This window comes from Octopus bimaculoides, chromosome 16 (assembly GCF_046866305.1).
Source record: "Octopus bimaculoides isolate indiv1 chromosome 16, ASM4686630v1, whole genome shotgun sequence".
Classification (NCBI taxonomy): Eukaryota; Metazoa; Mollusca; class Cephalopoda; order Octopoda; family Octopodidae; genus Octopus; species Octopus bimaculoides.
This window is the reverse complement of record NC_142943.1, coordinates 2617546-2641307: the sequence shown is the minus strand read 5'-3', so window position 1 is coordinate 2641307 and position 23762 is coordinate 2617546. Positions and strand designations below refer to the sequence as shown.

The window sequence follows — 23762 nt, the reverse complement described above, 5'->3', positions numbered from 1 at the left end:
TAATTTTACTCATGAGGCTTTGGTCAGCCCACAGCTACAGTAGAAAACATTTGCTTTAGATACTGTGTTGTAGGGCTGAATCCAAAACTGTGTAGTCAGTTAGCATACTGCTTAACCATACAGCCATGCTCAACTGAATGTCTGTATGTGTATATGTATGTCATCATTATCATTTTATGTCCACATTCTATATTGGCAGGAGTTGTATGAATGAGCAAATGACAGAAAGTAGCACCCTACACATTTAGTAGGAATTGAAGTATTTCATAACGGATTTGTTTAAAGTTTCATAGGCGTAGATACTTGTCTACATCCTCAGATGTATGCAGTCAGTGCAAAAAAAAAGGAAGTTTTTAACATGACTTCTGGGTGAGAATGTTTGGACTTCCATTGGTCAGTTGAATACCCCAGCAATATATTGATGCCAGCTAACTGTACATATGTCCCTTGAATTAGAAGAGACAGCTTGTAAGTGTTATATAGATCTTTCTTCTACACTGAGTTACATACACTGAGTTACATACACTTGTCATTCTCACCATCATATAATGAACAGTCCATTAGAAACCTGTAACCAATGATACTTTTTAATAGTTTCAAAATAAAAAGGAAATTAATTAGCAATTGGCTTGGTCCCCTTATGTTAATCAAATGAACTGATCCTGTAAAATATTTTCATTTCCTAAATACGAAACCAGATTCCATAAACCATACAACTTGTTTTCTGTTATTTTCTTTCCTTATGGTCCAACAAACCACAAATTATTTGTTTGATAACATCAAATGTACACATGTGAAAGCAACACCTCGTAAAAATCCTCTTCGCAGATTCAGAAAGTAGCTCTTACTAATAGCTTTATAAGATCATTCCAAAACTACCTTTTTATAAATTTTTTCAGTTAGTAAATGAAGACATTTAACTTGCAGTAAATAAAAGAAACAAAAACATTGTATAGATAAATTATTACTATGGAATAACGAAATAGCATTTATTAAAATCTATTTAGAAAACTCAAGTATTTTTCATCAAATGCAATCAATTATGAAATATGTTTCCTCACTATTTATAAGACATTTAGGAAAATACAAATTTACAAAATTATAAAGCATTATCCTATTTGAATTGTTGTACAGTTATCAATAGAGTTGAGAGGGAAATGTAGGCAATTTTAAGAGCCTGGAGATGACAGTAACAATCACTTATCATTAAATATGCATTGCCTTGTTTTTTACTTAAGTTTTTCTTTAATTTGATATGTTGCATTTGTGGCCATCATTGCTTATATGTTTTGAACAAACCAATCACAGCTTCATCATAATTTACCAACGTATTCTTGTCAAAGTTTAATTCTTTTGTTACCGTATTGCTATTAAGATCTTTGTTTCAATTAAATTTAAAGTAACAAAGAATTTAGTAAAATAACTTTGTCAGTATTAAGCTATTTGTAACAAATTAACCTCATATTTTACTTGAAGGCTTTAATTTACTACACTTTAAAACAAGAAATTTACATCATAGAACCTGGTGCAATTTCTTATGGTTTAATATAAAAACAGTTAATCTGTTGGTGATGTACATACACACATATACGATGGGTATTGCTCAACCCTGAGATTATTGTAGGAAAGTGCTTCCACAAGCTGTGGTGCTGTGGGATCAAAACCATAGTTGCAAGTGAACACTTTAACAATATATAGGCACAGGAGTGGTTGTGTGGTAAGAAGCCTACTTCCCAACCACATGGTTCCTGGTTCAGTCCCACTGTGTGGCACCTTGGGCAAGTGTCCTCTACTATAGCCTTGGGCCGACCAAAGCCTTGTGAGTGGATTTGGCAGATGGAAACTGAAAGAAGCCCGTTGTGTATATACATATACGTATCTACGTATTTATGTGTCTGTGCTTGTTTCCCCACCATTGCTTGACAATCATTTACGTCCCTGTAAGTTAGCAGTTCAGCAAAAGAGACCAATAGATTAAGTACTAAGCTTACAAAGAATAAGTCCTGGGGTCAATTTGTTCAACTAAAGGCAGTGCTCCAGCATGGCCACAGTCAAATGACTCAAACAAGTGAAAGAATAAAAGAAAATCCATGAGACAATGGTTTAATGCACTAATTTTTGCATCAAAATCTATAAATTAACAAATAAAAGACAGGTGTAGCAGTCTGCTTCCCAACTGCATGGTACCTTGGACAAATGCCAACCAATACTTTGTGAATAGATATGATAGATGGAAACTGGAAGAAGCCTGTCATGTATGTGTGTGTGAGAGAGAGAGAGATAGTGTGTGTACATGTGTCTCCTTGTCTTGCATAACAGTTGTGAGTATCACTGTCATACAAGCAGTGTCATTTCATTTCTGATCCTGGCTATGGAGAAATATGGAAAAAGGTGAGGGTTGGTGCCAGAGAAAGACATCTGGCTGTTGAAAATCTGCTTCAATTAGCTCTGTCTGACTCCTGGAACAATGTATGTTAAAATGATGAGGATAACAACAACAAACAGGAAATAATGTGAAAGAAAAACTAAAATCCTTTTTAAATAATATATGTCGGTGACTATGAAAGTGTATTTATTAAAAGTGGAAGTAACTTTAGATTCTTGAAGCAGTTTTGAGAGTAAACTAAAACACCGTAAACTACATTCGAAAAAAAATGTATAAACAAAATATATAACAAAAAATATAAAGTGGATTAGATTGTGTAGATAATAGAAAATAAACGTGAGACTGTGTCAACAGCGTCATATATATTTAGATTGAAAAGGCAGCTGACCTGCAAATAAATAGCAGAGTTGATCTAGGAGAGTCAAATAACAGACAGAATTTCTAAAATCAACAGCTTATATCAGCAACTGTGGCAAATTAGAGTTGTCAAGATTTTTAATGTGTGCCTGTGTATGCTTGTATCTCCATTTATATATAAGTATACAGATGTAGGTATACATGCCCCAACATGCATGCATAAATATATACCTATATATGTATGTGTATATATAAATGTATATGCTAGATACATTAATGTGCACGTATGTACATTTACGTTATACACAAATACACATGCTCAGATGTTTATATGCTTGTGTGTATGTACACACATATACATACACATGCATATACAACAGATTCCTGGAGCAGCATTGTGAGACTCATTTCAGTTGCAGACAGTTAAAAAGGATTACACACACACACACACACACACATCTTTTTCCTTTTCTTTTACTTGTTTCAGTTATTAGACTGTAGCCATGCTGGGGCACTGCCTTGAAGAAATTTTAGCTGAAAGAATTGAGCCCAATACTTATTTTTTTTATAAGCCTGGACTGGCATTCTGTTCAGGGATGGGGATACTAGTCAACTCACCTAACCAGCAGGGGAGGGGAAACATTATTGAAAAGCTACAGCACAGCAATGTGCAGAAGCGCATTGTGACCAGTGGTGTATAATACCACCTAATAGTCTGTTCACTACAATAAAGTAGTGTGTGTGTGTGTGTGTGTGTGTATATATATATATATATATATATATATGTGTGTGCGGGCGACACATGAAACCTTTCGAGCGAGATCGTTGCCGGTGCCCCTGGACTGACTCTTGTGAGGGTGACACATGAAATTTCTCGAGCAAGATCGTTGCCAGTGCCCCTGGGCTAGCTCTTGTGCGGCTGACACATAAAATTTTCTAAGCGAGATCGTTGCCAGTGACCCTGAACTGGCTCTTGTGCGGGGCCGTCGTAGGATTTTCGATCGACATCATTGCCAGTGCCCCTGAACTGGCTCTTGTGCGGGTGACACATGAATTTTTTTTCTTTTTTTTTTTGAGCGAGATCGTTGCCAGTGCCCCTGGACTGGCTCTTGTACGGGTGGCACATGAAATGCACCATTTTGAGCGTGGCCGTTGCCAGTACCGCCTGACTGGCCTTCGTGTGGGTGACACGTAAAAGCACCCACTACACTCTCTGAGTGGTTGGCGTTAGGAAGGGCATCCAGCTGTAGAAACTCTGCCAAATCAGATTGGAGCCTGGTGTAGCCATCTGGTTTCACCAGTCCTCAGTCAAATCGTCCAACCCATGCTAGCATGGAAAGCGGACGTTAAACAATGAAGACGACGATAGGAAAATTGTTGCCATTTTATATTTTTAATTTCATGTATGCACATTGTTTGTATTTGATTTGGTCAATTACACAGTATTGTAGGGTCAGTTGGGCACTGTCTATTCAATCTGTAGAAAAGGTGGAGGTAGAAACTCCATAATATGTACCTACTGTAAGCTATGGACATATAAGTGGTGCAGCAATATCAGAGTAAGGTTAACTGGGAAAATAGTTTTTGCATGTGGAAGATTCACAGGTACAATAAACACTGAAGATATACAGAAAATAGACTCCATCAACTGCCAGGGGTTAAGCTAGAGGTTGTAGAGAGCTTCCATGATCTAGGTGACGAAGTTAGTGGCAGAGGTGGAGGCTCTGAGAGTGTAGCTGTGAGAATAAGATTAGGCTGGGCAAAGTTCAGAGAGCTCCTACCTCTGTGGGCAACAAAAGGCCTCTCCCTCAGAGTGAAAGGCAAATTGTATGATGCCTGTGTGTGAATATCTATGCGACATGGCAGTGAAACATGGGCTGTGACAGCCAAGAAATACATAGGCTTGAAAGAAATGAAGCCAGTATGCTTCTCTGGATGTGCAATATCAGTGTGCATGTATGACAGAGTGTATGCATCTTGAGAAAAAAGTTGGGCATAAGAGGTATCAGATGTGGTGTGCAAGAGAGATGACTGTGCTGGTATGGTCATGTGATGCATATGGATGAGGACAGCTGTGTAAAGAATTGCTAATCTCTTACTGTGGAGGGGACCTGTGGTAGAGGTAGATTGAAGAAGACAGGGGACAAGGTATTGAAGCATGATCTTTGAAATTTTGGCCTCATGGAGGCAATGACTAGTGATGGAGACCTTTGGTGATATGCTGTGCTTAAGAAGCACCTTTCAAGTGTTGGGCCTCATGGTGGCAATGACAAATGACCAAGACCTTTGACATTATGCTGTGCTTGAGAAGAAAACCCATCAAGCCAAGTAAAATCATAGTTGTGGCAGATACTGGTGTCATGCAAGTGGCACTGTTGTTCAGACTAGAAATAAATAAAAGTACTTTAGATGTGTGTATGTGTGAAGGTTGAAATAAATTACATTTATTTAACCAGTTTCACAATTTCATGATTTTTCAAAGTAGTGTGAGCCATAATCTCTTCATAAATGAAGCAAAATTTCAAGTTCCAGCCAAAGTCAGGACTAAATCAGGCATAGCTGCCACTCCTTCCGTCTTACACAGCTTTCAAAGACAATGAAGTTGTGAAACATGACAGGTAAATGTGAACATATGTTTTTAAAGGTCTTTCAACCTTTTTTTCCTTTACACTTCTCCTTGTGTGAAAATCACTCACACACACACATATATATATATAAAAATATATATATGTATGTGGTTGGCGTGGCTGGCGTTAGGAAGGGCATCCAGCTGTAGAAACTCTGCCAAATCAGATTGGAGCCTGGTGTCGCCTCCTGGTCCACCAGTCCTCAGTCAAATTATCCAACCCATACTAGCATGGAAAGCGGACATTAAACAACAACGGTGATGTATGTATGTCAATCACTAACAAGGACACAGACTTGCATTTTGCAACCATAATAGACTACTAAGTCTGTTATAGGTTTACAAGTCAATATTGTGCTTTACTCTTGTGCTTGCGGTGCATGTTCTGATTTTCAAGTTTGTCTCTACAGGTTTTCTATAGAATTCAAAGCCAGCACTGAATTCTATCGAAAATCTGTAGAAATAATATATATATATTTGTGTGCATGTACACATATATGCACACATATTTACATATGTGTATTTATGTAATTACATTACACATACACACTGTGGCTGGTAGTGAATATTTTTAAATGGGAGGGTGTTAATCGAGTAGCTGTGTAACATATGAAGGAAAGTTGTGGTTAGCATGGCTTAGAGATGTTACTCTCTGGAGAGATACGTTATCATTGTAACTTTAATTGACTATGATTTCAGAATATCAAGGTGTTAATTTACTTGCCTGCATTAACGATTAGTCCCGAAAGTATTCAACACAAGTTTAAGCAGAATTTGAAGGAAATATTTCCTGATTTAATGTATCGGGAAATTACATTAAAATACCACATTAAACTGCTCATTAAACAGACCTCAGCCTCACTCAAGACTAGCAAACATTATTGGGTCACTACAGACATTATCGATTTCACCTAACAACAAGAAAACAAACAATAATAAAAATGATTCCTTTTAGGTGATTATGGGGCCAAATATCCCAGTCTAATAATAATAATATTAATTATAATTTCTTTTATTAAGCAAAAGGACCACAAATATAATGGTGATGTGAAGTTTAAGCCATTGGTTCATTCAAATACTTTGCTGTTGCTTATATTGTAATGATTTCAGAAGGGATAGAAGGTGAAGATATAAATACCAGAAGGTATTTTGTCTGCTACTGTACCGATTCTATGATTTTAATAATAATAACCGCAACAATAACAGCATCAACTATTGGATATAACTGAATTAAAGGCCTTTAAAATTCTTTGGAATTTGAAATTCAATGTAATCATTTATGAGAGAGATGGAGAACAGATATTATTGATGTTGAGGCAGCAAGATTATTATATTAAATCAATATTTGGTAATGCCAGAATTAGAGACAAAGAACAAGTTAGGAATTACAATCTCAAGATTTAGATTGTAACTGTGTGATCATCAAAGCTAGTTGTAATACCAGAGTGGTGTGGGAGATTCTCTAAGGAATGGTCTCTGACATATTAGAACAGTTGTTCACAATGAGAGGAATTCGTATGAAGACAAAACTTCAAATGTAAACAGCTTTATAAGGTCGATCTATAGGATTGTGGACAGTATCCGAGATCAAAGATAAACTCTAAATAAAGTTAGTGTGTGATGTTCTGGGCGTCATTGTTACCAAAAACAATACCCTCTTTTAGAATAGCCTGAAAATAAGAAAAGGAATCACGATAGAACAAAATAGCTTTCATATATAATGCCACAAATTGATAAAATATTTATCAAGATGCTATTTTAGGCATTTAAAACATTTCAAACCCACAAACCTATTGGGTATTTTCTTTTTTGAGTTTTTGGTTCTTGTTTTGTCTCTAAGTAGATTTTAGTTCTTCTTTATATAATACTTTCTACTAATTCTATCAACAACTTTTGCATCCAGTTGCCATCTCTTTTATGTGTAATAAATGTTTGGCTATTCAATAATCTTGTCAACAGCTTCTGTGTTCAACCTTCATCTGCTTCATGTTCTCCTGCATTACTTCAAATATTTGCAGATGACTTTTTTCTGATACTCTTCAATCTGGCATTTCATTTCCATAATATTCTTCAATACAGCTCAGCTGTTCATAAAATTCCCACTTATTGTTTCCACACACTCTGCATTTCTTTTTCTGACTTTATTGTTCTATTTATTATCCGTAACTATCTTCCCAATCTTTTCCTTCTTCACCTTAGTTCTTCATTTTATTTCTTCTTTTACAGTTTGTTATCTTCACATTTTGTCATGACCTATATTTCCTATGGAACGCTTCTTGTTTTTGATGGTTTTCATCCTGAGGAAAGCTAACTTCAAATTTGTTTCACTTCTTTTATCCCTTCAGCCTCCTTTCCAACTACACTTCCGTTTTATCTGATTTCCTTCTGTAATCACTGTATAATATTTTTGTAACATGTTCACATTCACACAATATAACAGATCGTTGATATCACTATAGATTTTTTTTTTAATGCTGACAAGACTAATCTGGCCATCTTGATTCCCCTTAATGATGCCAACCTTTCTAGCTGTATGTTCTCTAGTTATTCCATTATTTCCTAATTCATTTATAACTTTTTCTTCACATCTCTGAATATTCTAAAACTTGCCATTTATATTCATTAGTAGTCTTTGCTTTTTTTCCTCTTCCTCCTGTGTCACTGTTTTCCTGACATTGGACATTTCCTTTTCATCCTAAAACCTGTTGGCGGTGGTGGCAGCAGTACTAGTAGTGATAATAACGATGATGATTTTTGACCTAGATGCATGGCCAGTAATTTTGGTGAAAGGTAAATTAGTTGATACCATAGTCTAGACCTTGATTGGAATTTTATTGACCTCCCTCATGTCAACCACTACTGTTTCTCCCTCCCCTCCATTCTCCCTCATATATCCATCTACCTGCACACAATATACTTCCTCTCCACCTCTAGCTCCCATCTCCTTTTGAAATCTTGTGAACTAACCCACCTACCCACCCTTTCCAATCCCCACTTCACTATATACACCACCCTGTAACTTGGGTATATAGCCCCTGCCCCACTTTCTGTTACATCTTCACTATCTCCCCACTCTCCATCTGAAGTAAGCTGTCTCTCTCCTCTAATGCAAGACGCCTTCTCTATCCCACAATCCTTCTATTCAGCATATTCCCCCTCTCAGATTCACACACTTATTGCAGTGGTCCTTCGGTTTTTCTAAGCCCTGTAAAAAAAACTCAGAAGGTAGGACCTCTAACCAGGCCTTTTGCAATACCCTTAAAACCTGGAACTTTTCAGCACTCCTTGTTTACAGGGTGACTTGAGATGAAAGAGATATGCTTATAAATGTGCCCTAAAAATATTTGCGATATTTACTTTTTGGAAGTGATGAGCTGTTGGCTTTGAGTAATCAGAGTTAATTTCTACCTGACATATTCTCAATATATAATTACTTTAGCGGGGAAAGAAAATGAGGATATTTTAGTATATTTCTGATATATATTTAGCATTTAGAAAATAATTAACATTCCCACCTGTTTTGGAGGTGAAACGAACACTTTGTAAGTGATAGGGTAATAACACTTATAAAATATCTGTATTTGGGACAGAAATAGTTGGGTAGTTTATATTAGGCAGCACCAGTTGAATAACATGTATTATGGCAATTAATATTAAAAGTTATTATATCAAGATTTTAATAACAATATATAATGGGGTTTCATACTGGCATAACATCATGATATAAATAGCAGTATGCATGATAAAGCGGTTATTACATCAGGATCTAAATATCAGAATGTGTTACGATGTTTTAATCTGAAAGTGATTATATTATGATTTAAATAAGAAAATGTATAATGGAGTGTAAATAAAAGCTTTCACATCATGATTTAAATAATATTATCATGGAGTTTTGTACTGGAAGTTATTACATATTTTTAAGGAATAAATTATCAACTTGTTGAACTGAACTTTGCCAAATATTTAATCAATTCCTCCAGAATCTTCCAACATTGACAATTTTATGACATTTTATGTTTATAAAATGAAGATTGAGATTTTTAATATTAGCACGAAAACTTAACACTTGTATATTTGAATTATGAGAAGTTTAAATTATATTATAATTACTTACTGAATATTGTATGTGCAGGAAAATATGATCTTTACATAAAGTAATCTTATTATAATTTATAATGAATAAAATGAACTGAAAGGAAATGTCTCAAAACTCACATAGAAAAGATAAAGGATTGCCAAAACAATATTCTTCAACAAGTAACTGTTTATATTAGCAGCCATTTCTTATTATCAGAATGGTTTGAGTGTTGAAGAAAATGCCATGCTGCTTGTCTTTCAGTTCCTTGCTTTCTGAGTTCAAATTACACTGAGGTCAACTTTGCCTTTCATCCCTCCAGGATTAATAAAGTACCAGTCATGTACCTGCTTTGACAAAACATAACCTTCACCCCGCCCCACCTCAAAATTGTTGGTCTTATGCCTAAATTACAAACCATTATTATTGTTTACACTAAATTTCTTTATTTTCTTTGTCAAAGTAATTATTTAGAAAGTCATTGTTTTCTTCTGCTGTCCCTAATTAGTGTTGGCATCAATTTCAGTTGGTTTTTATTTGAAGTTCTCAGATTATGTTTATATTTCAAATCACCAAACAAAGAAAAAATGCTGATGGCCCTACTTTATTATGCTGTTTAATCAGATGTAATTAAAAAAAAAGTTCAAAAGTATCTTAGAAATTGGGCAGCATCAATTAATACAATGCTAATTAGAGCTTATATGAAAACACAGAGCTCAAACATTTTTCTGACAGCAATTTCAAAGGTAGTTATACGTTCCTTTAAGAAAAGAGAGAAAAAAACCCCACTAAAATAATAAATTTGAAAGACATTTGTGTTTTGAGCTCCCTTATCAATCTGCAATTAAAAAAACATAAAAAACAGGTATGATATTTGGATGGTAGTTATGATTCATGTCAATGCCATTGCTATTTTATAATTAACATAAATTAAAATTACTACAAAATTTAAAAGTGACATAAATTTTTCTATTCTTAATTCTAAAAGTAAATTTGATTCACATTCAGCATGGCAATTATCTGCAGTGTTATTTTAAAATTTCAAAATTCAGTTAAAAATAATTGCTGATACTTCTTAACTGAATAGTATACCAACGAAAAGCAAGTTTTACTGCCAGAAATATTAGAAGACCTGAAATATAGCTAATGAATCATTTTTGTTTTAATTATTCAGAGTATATTGTAGTGATCTTTAAATAAATGGTTTGTGTATAGAGTGGGTTGGATTAAGCCGTCTGCCGCCAATGCTTCTATAGTACAAACTTCCTGTATTAGACTTATTGAAATGAAAAGCTTCCCTCAAAATTTCATGTTAAATTCTCTTTCAAACACCAAGTAAATTATGACACCCATATACATTTGACTCTTGATTGTAATAGCTTCATTGCTTTATATATAAATCTATCTGTCTGTCTGTATCTATCTCTCTCTCTATACATACATATTTATATGCACACACTTATATATGTGTGCATATACATATGTTAAATTGATTGTGTTTCAAATCAAGATGTCTAAGGAAGTGAATGAATTGCTCAGATATGGATGTGATATATCTTGAAAGGTTGATCAAGTTGGAAAACTGGGAAAGTGGTTTCATGACATCCTAAAAGACAGATGACAGGCTGTAGCAGCCATTCAAGCCCTCTACCTTTTTGGCTGATGATATGTGCATCTCTGATCATGAGTAGTGGAGAAGCATCATAGCCATGTGTTAAGAGGGATTCTTTGAGGTTTGAATAATTCACATCTATAAACATGGTTGTTTCATTCATCATCCTTAAACAAACCTTATTCAGGGATCTTTTGAGCTGGATGAGCTACATGGTCTGAAAAAAATTCTAGAAAGTAAGGATGGATAAAATGTTACTAAGCATTTTGTTTGACTTGTTATCAATTCTGACAGCTTGCTACCTTAATGATAATAATACTGTGTTTGTCCCCACAACATCGCTTTGATAACTGATGCTGGTGTGTTTACATCCCCGTAACTTAGCAGTTCAGCAAAATAGACCGATATAATAAGTACTAGGCTTACAAAGAATAAGTCCTGGGGTTGATTTGCTCGACTAAAGGCAGTGCTCCAACATGGCTGCAGTCAAATGACTGAAACAAGTAAAAGAGTATGTTGCTGCTGCAAGATTCAAACATAAAGGTTGTTCCTGTGTCATTGAAGCGTTGGGTTCAACACCACCCAAACTGAAGAAGCCTCTGGACACTTTAAAAATACCCTACAATCTTGGTGTATTGCAAAAATCGGTTTTACTTGGAACTGCATAAAGTACTGTCTGTCTGAGGTCCTTGTTGTGACAGTATAAAACCCCCAGTTTACACAATATCATCAATTTACAACATCACAATTTTGGATCCTGTGCAGGTTTGGTCAACATCATCATCACCAATAATAAAGACTAATTTCCATAATATAGAGTTAATAGATTTTAGAGAAATTCAAACTCAGTGTAAAGGTGCATGAAGTATTGAAAATATAAATTTGAATTACTTGATATTAGAAAGTTGTCGAGAGAATAAAAGTGGTGTAGAAGAGAACATGTAATAAAGTATTGTAGAGAAGTAAATTTAAATTTGACACAAATTCATTGATGAGTTGACAGGTGTTACCTGAGTTAGTAAGAATTTATTGACAAAATATATTCCAAAGAATTTGAAACCTATCAGCCAAAATATAATGGAGAATAAGACTTAACAATGATCACATTTTGTTAGAAAGTTAATAGAAGTACTACTAAGAAGATCTCTCAGGTGGTGGTGGGGGAAATCTGGAATTATTGAAACAGAAGTTTATTGTGAAATGTATACCCAGCAATGGAGTATTCAGCATTCTATTAAAACTGATTGGCTCTAGAGTTACATATTGTCATCACCTCAAAAATCATATTATGAAAAGAAAACAAAAATTGATTAGTAATATTTCACTTTGTAGATGATCATATTGCAAATAGGAAATCAGAGTGAAAATATTTAATGTAAATGAAGTGTTAGAATTGTATATGTGTGGAGGGAAGGCACATGTAACTTTGCATATAGGGTGTTGGTCTCTCAATCAGAAAGTCGTTGGTTCAATTTCTAGATTGAGTGGTGCATTGTGCCCTTAAGCAAGGTATTCATTTCATGTTGTTATAATTTTACTCAACTAGAAATGAGACCCAGCTCAGAGCTGGTGAAAACTTTTTCTCTCTCCAGCTTGACACATCCTTGATGTTTCACTGGGATGGGGATTGAGAAGGCTGAGTTAGTGTCTTTGTCTGCTCTCAACTACAGCAATGTATGTAAAGCAATTAGCAGTAGTGTGGTGTGTGCTGCCCAGTCATGCTTGTGGGTGCCAGTTTAGTAATATGTTTAGTTTTCCATGCAACTACATCAGACAACTATCAGACATGTTTTCACCCTATTCTCACTTCCTCAGCAAAGACTAGGCAACTTGTACTTCCCAAAAGAGTAATGACTGAATCACTAAATATACACAAGACTGTACATTTACTTATGTTCTACACATGTGTTACAGTCTTTGGCAATTGACCTTTTTAAAATTGCATTTGATATGTTCATGAAAGTGATTTTTCCATTTGGTTATGTTTTTTAATATTTTGCCACTAAAAAAATAGATTCATCTTTTTAAAATTGAACTTCTAAAACCATTTTATAATTTAACTAATTGTCCTATGAAAACATTTTATTGACCAAAAACTACTCACATAGGTACAGAATTGCAAGCAGTTACCTCAACAATGGTACCTTTACTCAACTATCGGAGGCACTTTTACTGAGTCCAACTACGAATCTCTATATGGTGGCTACACTTGTAAGAAATAGCTGCAAAGTCTCCCTCAAATCACTTGATAGATAATATAATCCCCAATACAACACTTGTCAAAATAAAATAAATATTTTCTGCTGGAATGTAGACATAGCTGACCCAGGGTCAAACAACAACATTGCACACTTGTTCAATACACTTCAAAGTAATGTTTCCTGTTACAGTGAAATGGAAGGAAAATAAAGGATGTTATCACTTACTTTAGAGGAACAAGTCTTCCATGTCGCCCAAGACAACTTATATCCCTTTCCTGGTATCCAATGTTATGATGAAATCTTTGTTTATGAACTGAATTTTTAGTGTGAATTTCCATACATTTTCTCCATGGTCCAATTTTAAATGTAAAAGAATCGATGCATTTTGGACAAGGTCTCATCTCAGAAAGAACAGGACAAGGTTTACCACCAGCAAAAGGAGGAACCACCACAGTTCGCGTTCTTGTTTTATTGATGAAAGTACAAGAATCACAAGAACTCCAGTTTGAAAATTCACTAACTATACAGTCCTGCGGGCAATAGACCTGACAATCTCTTTCCGTTTTGGGTTTTCTAAGGAAGTAACTACACACATCATCATCCCTTACTTTTTTGTCTTTCACTGAGAAACATTTGACAGTTCGAGTCTGAAGACCCACCTGCCTTTTACAGACTAATGTTGGCAAAAATGGTTTACATTTCCCCCATGGACTAAGTTCCCAGTTGAAATTATTTTTGTGATGACTACAAGGTTTATAACAGTTTTCCTGTGTTGCCGGTCTGTGGATGTTATCGCATCTTGCTATATCCACTGTTTCTCCGTATACACCAACACATTTCAAAGTCCGCGTTTTTGTTCCATTTTCGCCACACCAACGATGTTCACATGGGCTCCATTCACCTAGAAAATAAAAAAAATAATAATTTTCATTTATTTTAGAATTACCTCTGACTTCATACTAAAGGCTATGAATGTCAAATGCACCAGGTTTTTAAATTGGCATCAACAAATTCTGTTGGTTATTTATATTAATATATAATATACTAAAATAAATTCAATGTGTTTAATATTCAATGATTAGCATAAATCAATGCTTGTCTTCTATAATTAAATGCCATTTTTCTGGGCCAAATTCTAAAAATTCAAAGTGGATGAAGTTAATATCTCAGGTAGTGGTACTGATGCAAGTAGAGCAACAGGTTTGAATGTACAACTAAAATAAACAAACTGTAAAAAAATTTCAAACTTTAGAGATGATATTTAAAAATGATTCTAGGTGAATTTCAAAAATGAAATATAAACTGAAAATTTCAGAAAGAGAAACGAAGTAACTTCTAATAAATTCGAAAGTTGAAATCTGTTACATTTCGTGCTTTTTCTTTTTCTGTTCCAAATAACAACACCAATATGGCTGGCTCTTATCTTCCAATTCTTTTGATAGTAACCCACTTGAGACTATCCTTGGTTCTATGATACAAAATTCATGTTTTAAAATGATCAAAATTAAAACTTCCCATTAAAATTTCATGTTCATTTATGTTGCAAGCACTAACTTAATAATGACAAAGTTATTTGGCTAAATTCTTCATTATATTTTAAATTAATTGAAATAAAGGCAGCGAATTTCAACAGAAATGGGATAATAAAAATGTTAACCCTTTTGTTAACCCAATCAGCGAGTTCAAACCTGCTATTTATAATTCTTCTTATAGGATGAAAATAATTTTGCAGAACAAACTTCATTTCTGACAGATTGTTTAGTGTGGAAATAAACAATATCCCAAAGGAATTCCTCCCATTAATTTCTGTAGCCAGATGAGGCTTGTAAGTGTGAAGGAATTAGAAATTATGGCTATTACGAAAATACATCAAAGGTGAAATAAATTTTGTGTATTGATCTTTTATTTCTGAATGTCTGCAAACCTTTGGACTATTTTCATTGAAGTTAAAGAATTTTTTTATAAATTTCAGATAGTGAAATATTAAGAAGATTTCATGCTATTAAACCTATCACAAACTAGAATTCACAGAGTCCTCATCCTTTCATAGTTCTCAACGTCTGACATCTTATATGTACATAGCTGTTTATAAATTGGATTACTAGTGAATCAATATATAATTCCTGATTGATATTGTAATTCTACATTTGGCACTAAATTCCACAATGCAATGTTTTTTTTTTTTTATTTGTTATTAGTTTTTATAATCTGTCTCTGGGACATTAATTAAAAGATTTGCATAAAATAAGTCTCAAGGAGACAATTTCAGAACAAGTTCATGAAGATGTGCAAAATTGATTTGCAGGATAAATGAGGTTTAGAGAGTGAATGGTTTCAAATGTATCTTTTATCCTTTACTTGTTTCAATCATTGGATTATGGCCATGCTGGGGCACTGCCTTGAAGAATTTTTAGTTGAATGAAACAATACCAGTACTTATTTTTTTTTAAGCCTGGTACTTATTCTATCAGTCTCTTTTGCTGAACTACTAAGTTACAAGCGTGTAAATACACCAACGACCAGTTGCCAAGCAGTGTAGGGGACAAACATACACACACACACATATCAGCTAGTCTTTTTCCAATCTACCAAATCCACTCACAAGGCTTTGGTCAGTCTGAGGCTATAGTAGAATACACTTGCCCAAGGTGCCATGCAGTGTGACTGAACCCAGAACTATGTGCTTGGGAAGCAAGCTTCTTACCACACGACCATGCCTGCACATGAGATATTTTCAATATTCAATGAAATACAATGTTAATTTAGAAAGATGCATTCTTGAAAAATCAGCCAAGGTGTAAATTATCAATGTTGCAAGTCAACATCATCATCATCATCATCTCATATCCGTCTTTCATGCTGTGTTTGTTGTTATTGGTGAATTAGTATAGTTGTGTTTCCTTTCAGAGGATTGCATCTAAAAATAGATATTAAACTGTTACACTGATGCACCCAAGGACAAATAGTGTTATGTGGATAGAGACAGTGATGTCATCATTATTCAGTAAATGTTCATACTTTCTATCTCTCCCTCATTTCTTTTCTTTAATTACACATAAACACTGGCTACATTTTTGTTGTTTTGTCAACATTTACTTCTGAAATATGTTGATTAAGTAATATAAAGTTAATTAAATGTTTTTTAATAATCAAATAGGAAGGTTATTTCATGAACCTGATTAATAATATAGAGAGTAAAGTGTGGAAACTGAGAAAGAAATGAAATTTATAATATAAATTAATGGAGAATCTCTAACAAACCATTATGATGACATTAAGAACAATGTTTGGAAATAATGTAAGAAGGTATATAAAATGAGAAAAACTAATTAGAATTGTGGATTCACCTTGCAATAATGGGCCATATTTTTGTTTTGTTTTTAGCATAATTATCAATTATTTTCTGCCTTATGTGTTGTTGTCTCACTCTTAGCTTGCAGCTTCTATTTGTAAGCTACCATCTCTCAATCACACTTATACACTATTGATTTTAAAATATATGATGTTAAGCTTCTCATATATATATTACTGCCTTATAGTGAATGGCTTTCTTAAGGATTTGAATATGCCCCAAGCATATTTGAACTGGTAACAAATTTGTGTTTATACACATCACTGCTCACCATTTCCATTCTGTATTTTATTTATGGTATGCCACCGATTAGTGCAACCACTCACAGTATGATGATAGGAATATATTAGAAGGTATTTATTTCTTGAAAGTTCATAGCATTCCCTGCTTTCTGGCATCTGATGCAAAAGAGGAGATAGCCACTCCAAAATGCATGTATCCATCAGTGTGGTTAGAGGGCATTTCAAACTGATTTGATGTGTTTACACCTATTTATCTACAGCAAGGAATTTTTTCTGTGACAAAATACACTGAATGACTTTCTTACTTTTTCAAATATGCCTGAAGCATATTTGAATGGATAACAAGTTTGTATTTATATGCATCACTGCTTAGCACTTCTGTTCCATATATATATATATATATATATGTGTGTGTGTGTGTGTGTGTTACTTCTGTCTCTTCTCTAATAGACCTTCCCTAGCATAACTTGTATTCCATACATTCACTTCTATTGACACTTTCAGTTTATGCACCACTCTATCTCTATGTAAGCAAGTGTGTCTTACTGGATTGAAAGAACCAGAGAAGAAAGAGAGGGATGCAGTCAAGTGTTTCCTTATATATGAGAGATTAAACTTAATGATATCTAAACATCATTTTACAAGAAAAAAGAATTATTAAAATTTGGTACAATTTGTTGTTTTATTTCTTTTTAATCAAAATTAAAGACAGTAATTACAGTTGTGGATTGACGTTGCAACTTTGAGTAGAGTAACTGAAGATTAAAATATTCACTTATTGTTTCCAGCTGTGATCAACCTTTCTTTATTTTAGTGTCTGCCTTCAAAAACAATAACACCAGCCCTCATATTTACTGAATCAATGAAGTCACTTTGTGTATTAATTTGAAACTTCAACTTGTATATTTGTAATATAGCTGAAGTTTCAACATAATATATGGATGATTAATATATTATATAATCATGGCACTCCGTCGGTTACAATGAAGGTTCCAGTTGATCTGATCAACGGAACAGCCTGCTCGTGAAATTAACATGCAAGTGGCTGAGCACTCCACAGATACGTGTACTCTTAACATAGTTCTCAGGGAGATTCAGTGTGACAAGGCTGGCCCCTTTGAATTACAGGAACAACAGAAACAGGAAGAAAGAGTGAGAGAAAGTTGTGGTGAAAGAGTACAGAGAGTGAGAGAAGATTGAGAAAGAGGGAAGCAAAGTTTCTAATAAAACCCAGGTCACTTGAAATGGGACAGGGATTTTGGGGAGAAAATTAAGATGAGGCTGAGAAGAGAGAGCAAAAATGGATGCAAACAAGTTGAAGGAGAAGGAAAAGGGACTGTGGAAGAAGGCTATTGAGAACTGAGATGAGTCAAAAAATGGTTGATAATTGGAAGTGATCAGAAATATATAGTAAAGACGATTAATGTCCAGAGTGGGATTGAGCTGTCTGTGACCGGAGGAAGAGAACAAGGTGGGAGTATGAGAGGAAGTGATAAATAGTCGAGCAATATTCTGTTTTAAAACTGAAATTTAAAATGATATTGATGTGTTGTGGAGGGGGCATGCATGTGTGTGTGTGTGTGTGGGGGGGGGGGTCTGGTGTTATTAATCTTTTCATTTATTTACCTATTTCCTTTTATAAATTGATTAGGAAAGTAGAACTTTTCTATAAATATTACTGTTAAATAACCAGATTAATTTTACTCTACAGGAATCACTATTTAGTTGGAAAGTAGATTTTGTTAGTGGCTGATCTGTTAAACAACTCTTGACTTCAAACTTTATGAAATATAACTGTAAAAGAGCTTAACATTGTTTAGATCTGGTAATTTAATTCAGAACTTAATCCTTGATTCTACAGAAAACAAAGTTAAGAATTTATAACAGAGATCCAGATTACGATAATTGAGAATCTTATATATATTGTTATAGTTAAACAAGTTTTTTTTTTCTTGTTGCCAATAAATCACATGCAAGTCTTTCTACCTAGGGTATATAAGCATGTAATATAAAACCCTTCAACAACTATTTTCCGTACACAGAGGATTTACAACACATAGACACACACACACACACATGTACACATACACACACACCTTAAAGCAGCCGTATATATGTATGTATGTAAAGATAAGAAAGGTTTAAAGACAATATTTTGTTGTTGCTTTCTTCAGCTGTACAATAGCAATTATTCCATTAACTTTAGAAACCTAGTTACTGCCAACTTCCTCTGCCACATCATTGTTTTTCCCTCTCATTATTAAATGTACAAACATGTAGTAAAATCAAGTTATAGATTACCTCAACAATGCTAAATTTATATGTAATTATAAAAGGAGAGTTATGCTTCCATTTGTTACACACTTGAGTTTCTACAACAAACTGTGAACTTGAAAACAATATCAGTCATATTGTCAAAAGTAAAATTTTTGGTTCAAAATATATTGTGTTGTCTTTGAATTCTTGGCTTGTTCTAAAAAATTTTGTTGGCATTTTATTAAGGATCAAATTTTTACTGGTAATCTAGCGAGTGTGAATGAACTATGATTGTTTGACTTTTGCTAGTATGGAAGATTAGATGTACAATAATGTAAGAAAAAGAGCTGGGTATTTCAGTTTGTCTGATAACAAATATGCTAGGTTTAACAAGCTTTGTTTCCCCAATTTACATTCAGTTTCTTTGAAAGGATGGAATAGTTCTGTTGGAGTAATTACATTCGACAGGGAGCTGTCCCACTAGTTATTCAAACTTAATTTATGTGGTGCATATATATATATATATATTCTTTGTCTTGCAAGCTACTTTGCAACCTTCCTCAGGTTGGTGCCACGAACACATCAACCAGTACTCTCTGTAAAATGGTTCACATGAGGAAGGGCATCCGATTGTAGATATCACTTACTCCCAAGTACTATAACAATTTTGCCATCTCTAAACCATGATCAAAGTATATAAGAAAAAAAAAAGAAAAACCAACTCAAATATGAAATAGTTGCCTGTGTAAATGTATTGTAGAATTAATATTCATATTATTTCTTGCAAACAGAAGTGAGTGCTGACTATAGGGTAAGTTGCCAAGTCAAAACATTCAGAACATAAAATATCTGTTGGATTATTCTTAATGATGGCAATGTAATAACGTTTTTACTTTTCATTGAAATATAAATTTATAAAAAAAAAAAAATTTGAATTTGAAACACAAAAGAAATACACTAAAGAATCATTCCTTTGTTTGCCATTCTACATAGACATTGACAGCACTGCTTTTAAACCCTTTCAGCTGCATGAAAATAATCCAAAGACAAAGCATTTCTGGCTACAGAAGGCCTTACGGGTTCTTGTTGGTTAATTGTTTATAAGGCTTCCTGATTTCTATCAAGCTGGTTCTAATTAACATGGCATCATAACCTCTCTTAGATTACATCAGATATGAATATAGAAAGAAAGGCCAACAGAAACTTGATTATTATATTGAACAACAACAAACACAACCCCCCCCCCCCCCAAAAAAAAAAGTATGTTTCATCAGAAACGGAAAAATGTTGAGCTCAGCCTCATTCAATTACTTTTATATATTTCAGTGTTCTTTAGAATAGGGCTTTTTTTATATTCTTCAGTTAATTATTTTTATTAATGAACTATATTAGCCTTGAGCTTATCACCCTGCATTCCATCTCTCTCTCTACTTCCCTCTCATATATGTTACAGTTAAAATATTGCTCCATTTATTACATATGTTTATGCATGTATGTATATATAAATGAAGGTGCCTGGTTCAGTGGTTTGAGCATCAGGCTTACAATCAAAAGGTAGTGAGTTTGATTTCCTGACATATACTGCATATTGTGCTCTTGAGCAAGACACTTTATTTTCATGTTGCCCCAGTCCACTCAGCTGTAGAAATGAGTTGCAATGTCACTGGTGCCAAGCTGTATTGGCCCCTTTGCCTTTCCCTTGGATTGCATCAGTGGCATGGAGAGGTGAGGCTGGTATGCATGGGTAACAGTTGGTCTTCCATAAACAATCTTGCCCAGACTTGTGCTTTGGAGGGGAATTTACTAGGTGCAATCCCATGGTCGTCCATGAATGAAGGGGGGGTCTTTTCACCATATATATTGTGTGTTGGTTATATATACACATGTATTCATATTCTTGTACACACTCATGTACATACATGTGTGTGTCTGTGCGTGTGTGTGTGTGTATGTATATATATATATATATATATATATATCAGGGCCGTACACTCTCAGGCATGTAAGGTATGCGCTGCATTTCTGTCATTTTTTTAATCCATATCATCGGAAAATTAGATAAAATAGTTACTATTGTTTCAAAGAAACTTCGTCCAGGTGTTTGCAAAATATTCTGCCTCCCCTTCCTCCTCTCTCACTGACTGGTACTTAAGTTATCGACCCCGAAAGTATGAATAGGTGAGTGAACTGGAGTAACATGAAATAAAATGCCTTGCTCAAGAACACAACACACAGCCTGGTCTTGGAATCGAACTCACAACCTTACGATTGTAAGCTGGACGTTCTAACCACTGAGTCATATATATGATGTAATGGAATTAGCAAATGGTTTATCAATCTAGGATTGTATCTGGCATATGAAGTACTTTCAATAATATGGAAAGTATATATATGTATATATAAAACTCACCATCAAATGGTTATCAGTCTACTATCTAACATAAAAATTAGCTTCAATGATATGCAAAGTATACATATCGTTAAAGGCTTTAAACATTATTCATCATCTTTAGATGTTCTATTTATGTGATGTTCATTAATATATTCTGTAGAACAATTATGTCATTTATTATTCAGTATTTATCCTATTCATCATTCTTGTGCATATTTCCTCTCTCACAGGCCTCATAATATTTCTCACTCTCTCTTTTTTTAACCAGTGTTAAGTATTGAAATTCATTTCTCTCTGATTTCTCTGAACTTTACTTTCCCTTTCTCTTCTTTTGTTCCTTCTTTCCATTTAACAGCATCTCACACCCATACCGTTGCACACAATTCTCATATAATCCACATTCCTCATGCTTTTCCTATTTGTCTCATACTTAAAACTTCCCACCTCCTTACTGCTATGCCTTCCTGACACACACATACCAACACATCATATCCCCATGCACCAATGCGACTATATTTCTACACATACAACTGCCTCCACCTATATATGCCTGTCTCTACACTGTTACACTTGCATATACTCACCCACCCTCTTCTTCCGATAGAACCACATTCCCACATTCCCAACTTTTTTCTTTTTCACTCCCTCTATGCTTTTGTCTTCCTTCAGATGAAGGATTAATGCCCAAACCATCAAGAAGTTTTCATTTCCTTTTAAGCAATAAACTAATACAGTATTTTACAATTATTGTTTCTGTATATATACATATATATATATACATATATATATATAAACATATATATATGATTGAATTAACTCAGTAGCTTTGAACTTTCGGAGTATGTCAGTTTCATCAGACAGCCTTGATATCCTTTATCAAAGAAAAAAAGAAGAAAAAAAACAGATCATCCACTAGGCTAGACCAAGAAAAACAGAAGAATAGTTAGATCAGAGATCCTCAAACTGTCAAATACCAATCTTTCTCACACCTTTTACTTATGAATGAGAGCAAAATAGAATTTCCTTCAATATAATTCTTTGTTCTTGATGTTGGGTAAAGTTTAAAAACTTAAAAATCATGTGAGGCAATATGCTTACCCTATTCCTTCTAATGGCCTAAGCACAGTTCCACCTGCTTCCCTGAGAAACACTGGGTTAGATGACTCAAGGCAAAGACTTCTCAAGTAAAATGAAGAAATTAACCTTTTTATGACACCTGTAGACATCTTAGCACTATTTCACTGATCAAGAGGGATGAGGTTTGAGAAAGAATTTTCTTCTCCACTGTTGGATTGATAATTCCTTCCAGTAAATAGTGCCAATCAATTGATTTCAACACTCAAAGAGTTTGAGGCTTTCTGCTGTCACCTGCTAAAATAGGAGGGGAACCATGTTTGATAGTTGGACATTTGAGGAGAGAAGCCAGAAGATATTGTCAATCAACATGGAACAGGTGAGAACAAGGAACAGCAGTTGCTCAAGGCATGAGCTTACTGACAGAAATGAGGGATAGGATGTTTTAACTGAATGGCAACATATTGCCAAACTCTCTATTTGGCAGAATTTCATATTCTTGTTTTTCCTTCGGGGATATTTGATGTTTAAAAATGTTGGCATATTCAACTGATAAGCATAACATTCATTTTTTCGCCCGAGTTTAAATCATCTTCTAGCCACCTGAAATGAGTTTTCCATCTACCGTAAGGAAGAATTTAAGAAGTTTGCTTCTAACCACTCAGTTTCTGGTTTGTGCATGCATGGATCATTCCAAGTATCATACATACCACAATGTTCCAGCCATAAAAATCAATAGTTTACAAAAAAAAAAAAAAAAAGAAAATCTGAAAAATTAATGGTCACCATTAGCTATGTTGAACATATGGCAGAAAAACCAACCATACACACCAAAGATTAAAAACTTAAACGAATTCTATATAATCTGTTTCGATTCAAGTATCTTGTGATGTATAAAATTCAAACCAGAAAATGTGGAAGGTAATTGTCCCTTTGCAATAACATCTTATGGAGGTGAGATGGACCTAATGGCACCTAAAATCATTTCCTGTTCATAAAATTAATGGAACAAATTTTATGTATTTGTGTGTGTGTGTTGAATTACAATTAAATCTTAAGTTATTTGTTAAATTAAAGAATAGTCTAGAAGTTGTTACTAGGCTATGGTGACATTTCAAGTCATTTTTTTTTTACTTTTTGTTCACTGTCAGCAGCTATTTGCCTTTATCAAGATTTTACAGTTTAA

The 23762-nt window shown here is 34.2% G+C and overlaps 1 protein-coding gene across 36 annotated transcripts in view; it reads right to left on the bottom strand.

Annotated features, from left to right (window-relative positions):
* The window catches only part of LOC106878639 (thrombospondin type-1 domain-containing protein 7A), a 1055067-nt gene that overhangs the window by 261054 nt on the left and 770251 nt on the right, over positions 1-23762 (bottom strand). For all 36 annotated transcript variants that reach the window (XR_008265800.2, XR_016244537.1, XR_008265799.2 and 33 more), the window contains one exon: positions 13486-14161. Coding sequence is in view for 29 of the 36 variants with exons in the window: in XM_089364004.1 (XP_089220130.1) it covers positions 13486-14161 (676 nt within the window). In the remaining 7 variants the exon portion in view is untranslated. The remainder of the gene's footprint in view (positions 1-13485; positions 14162-23762) is intronic.